This window comes from Stomoxys calcitrans, chromosome 2 (genome assembly GCF_963082655.1).
Source record: "Stomoxys calcitrans chromosome 2, idStoCalc2.1, whole genome shotgun sequence".
Classification (NCBI taxonomy): domain Eukaryota; kingdom Metazoa; phylum Arthropoda; class Insecta; order Diptera; family Muscidae; genus Stomoxys; species Stomoxys calcitrans.
In genome coordinates this window covers 163,431,357-163,434,414 of record NC_081553.1, presented here as the reverse complement: position 1 = coordinate 163,434,414, position 3,058 = coordinate 163,431,357, and the positions used below count along the sequence as shown (strand labels likewise).

Sequence of the window (3,058 nt, the reverse complement as noted above, 5' to 3'; positions counted from 1 at the left end):
TGAATGAGAATTTAGGTATGGTTTCCCTTAAGGAGTCAACAAGCGCCTTGATGTTAACAAAAAAAAAAATTGGTGGACACCATTTTGGTTTGGTTTTACCGTCGTTGTTGTTGTTTTTATTGCCATCGTTGGGCTGGGTGTCTTTATTTGCTGCAGTAAATGTCGATGCAAAATCCACTTGGGAAAGTACACTTAGAATGCCAAATGGGTTGTCGTCCGTCTGCTTATGTCTCTTTAATCTTTCCCGAAGATCGGGGATTTCAATGTCGCTTTGATTCGTTGCAATCTCCTTATGCTGCCTCTTGGTTGCATTTATTTGCGCGCTCAGGTTGTTTGTATTTTCACCTTTTGAAATGTCTTGAGATGTTGAAGTCTCCTCCTCCGCTACATCAAAGTCCATGTCCAATGGTAACAAGCCAGGCATCTTATTTGCAAAAATTTCCACTTTAGATGCCTGTTAAATTTGTGCTTTTCCGAAAAATTCATGAATTACTGAATTTTTCCAAGATAAATAAAAAATATACGTCTGGTTGCCGTATTTTTTCGCCAAACAAACAAATGTAAACAAAATTTCGTGCACTTTTTTTCTAAAGCAAGCGAAAAGTAACAGCTGATAACTGACAGAAGAAAGAATGCAATTACTGAGTCACAAGCCGTTGAAAAATTTGTCAACGCCGACTATATGAAAAATCCGCAATTATTTTTTGGGCAACCATATATAGTCGATATCGGATATACATATCATTTGAATTTTGTATGTTAATGGAATTTACATGCCCCTTACCAAATGAATCTACTGGAAAATATGCCAGATATGCGAAAAATCGAAACAATTATTTTTGCATTTTCTTAATGTAATTCCCATGGTAATAAGAATCAGCACTGTTGTTTTTGTTTCATCAAATTGCAAATGAATAGAAAATTTGATTAATCTCGAAGACATTTTTTCTTTGAAATAGAAGTGCAAGCGGATAAAAACTGGAGGCCAAGTCTAAAACACTACGATTCTAGCAAAACTAAAACGCACTAAACTCAAATAAAAAACAACCGACAAGTTCGCTTTTCATGACATTTTGCGGCTTCTTCATTTATCAAAAAACTAAAACACAGAAAATATTAAGTCTACGTTTTATATTCATGTCCTCTTTCAAGAATAAAATACAAAATAATTGTAATAAACTTGGAACGTTTATTCATTTTCTTGTGAACGAACGCGACCATTTGGATTTGTCAAACGGATTGACAATTGTTTGGCACGTTCAACAATTTCCTTGCGCTTCTTCGAAGAAACGCCATGGGCGATTTCACCACAGTACACACGGTTTTGCATCATTAAAACTTCTAGCTCTTTAACATTGTGAACCAGGAACTTCTTGAAGCCGGTTGGGAGCATATGAAGGGTACGTTTGTTTGAACCATAACCAATGTTTGGCATCAAATATTGACCCTTAAAGCGACGACGTACTCTGTTGTCGATACCCTTTGGTTTGCGCCATTTGTGCTAAAGAAAAATTATTGGAATTAAACGTGAGTATAATTTATCATACTGTTTTTAGTTTTTGTTTACTTACCGACAATTTGGCATACCGATCAGATTGGTGGCGAATGAAGTGCTTAGTGCGCTTCTTCACAATTTTGGGCCTATATGCAGGGCGAATAGTCATATCAGAGCTGAAATAGCATATTTTAGTGGTTAATTTCTATTTTAATCACCAAACTATTAATTGCTTCCAGCAATCCCATCTCGGTGCGCAAAATACACTAACACTTTTTGTAACTACATCTAATTTATTGGAACTCCATTTTAACAAATCCTCCATACATAAATTTTTTCAGCAATTCGTTTTACATATTTTGTGCACCATATGGACCCTTTCGAAGAGATGCAATTAATATTTCATGATTTTAAAAATAAATACACACCACTTTTTCTAAAAGAGCACGTCAAAAAGAAAGAAACATGAAGTTAGCCGCAGATCAGCAGCTGAAAGAAAATTTGAAAGCTGTCAATTCGCAGTGGTGGCAACACATGGACCAAGGGATGCTCACACTTTAAAATTATCTGTACGATTTGTATCGGATTAGTACTCATGACTGAATTATTTTTCAAGTTGTGTCATTTGTACAACGACATAAAAACCATCTTGCCATCAAGCTGAATGAAATCAGAAAATTTTTGCTTAAAAATCTATTATCTAGAAAGAGTAATTGGCTAAAAATATTGCGAAAAGCGAATATAGTAGCAGCCTGCACATATGGCAAAATTTTAATAACATTGTTATTTTATCATTGTTATTTTATCATTGTTATTAGCATAGTGTTTCAGACAAGTAATCGCTAAAAACATGGCTTTTCAACGATGAAAAACGAACATAGTGCCAGGCATTGTATCGGCCACCGGTGCGCAGAGGTTGGCAAGTCCGCTTTGTCGCCGAATGCCAAGGTTCAAATCCCGGCGTGAACATGAGCAAAATTTCCAGCGGTAGTTATCCCCTTATGGCTGGTACTATGTTCGTTTTTCGCGACATTTTTTCGTGATTATTTTTTCTAGATATAAGATTTTGAATGAAAAAACACTTGCTGATTACATTCAATAGTACATTCCCTGATTACTTATGAAAAATCTCTATAAAAGTATTATGTTTTCATAGAGATTTTTGTAGTGTTTCAAAAAAGTAACCGTGAAAATGTGTTTTCAACTGTGGAAAATGAATATATTGGGTTGCCCAAAAAGTAATTGCGGATTTTTTAAAAGACAGTAAATGCAGTTTTAATAAAACTTAGAATGAACTTTAATCAAATATACCTTTTTACACTTTCTTTCTAAAGCAATCTAAAAGCAACAGCTGATAACTGACAGAAGAAAGAATGCAATAACAGAGTCACAAGCTGTGAAAAAATTTGTCAACGCCGACTATATGAAAAATCCGCAATTACTTTTTGGGCAACCCAATAGTACCAGCCTTTACTAATGCTAGCAATATTTGTGAGGTATCCTGCCATGTTAAAACTTCTCTAAAAAGTGGAGTCGCTATACGACACGCCGTCCGAATTCGGC

At 35.2% G+C, this 3,058-nt stretch overlaps 1 protein-coding gene across 1 annotated transcript; it reads right to left on the bottom strand.

The window, feature by feature from the left end:
- Positions 1-1,116: 1,116 nt before the first annotated feature.
- Positions 1,117-2,024, bottom strand: LOC106086851 (large ribosomal subunit protein eL32). Its single transcript, XM_013251661.2, has 3 exons — positions 1,924-2,024; positions 1,572-1,671; positions 1,117-1,501 (listed from the first exon to the last, which is right to left on the bottom strand). Exons 2-3 carry the CDS (start codon positions 1,662-1,664, stop codon positions 1,190-1,192), a joined length of 405 nt encoding a protein of 134 aa, XP_013107115.1. The 5' UTR covers positions 1,665-1,671; positions 1,924-2,024; the 3' UTR covers positions 1,117-1,189.
- Positions 2,025-3,058: the final 1,034 nt, after the last annotated feature.

Coding starts and splice junctions, on each gene's coding strand:
- LOC106086851 (XM_013251661.2), bottom strand. CDS start 1,664: ATGACTATTCGCCCTGCATATAGGCCCAAAATTGTGAAGAAGCGCACT. Junction 1,502..1,571: donor ATCGGTATGCCAAATTGTCG/GTAAGTAAACAA, acceptor ATTTTTCTTTAG/CACAAATGGCGCAAACCAAA.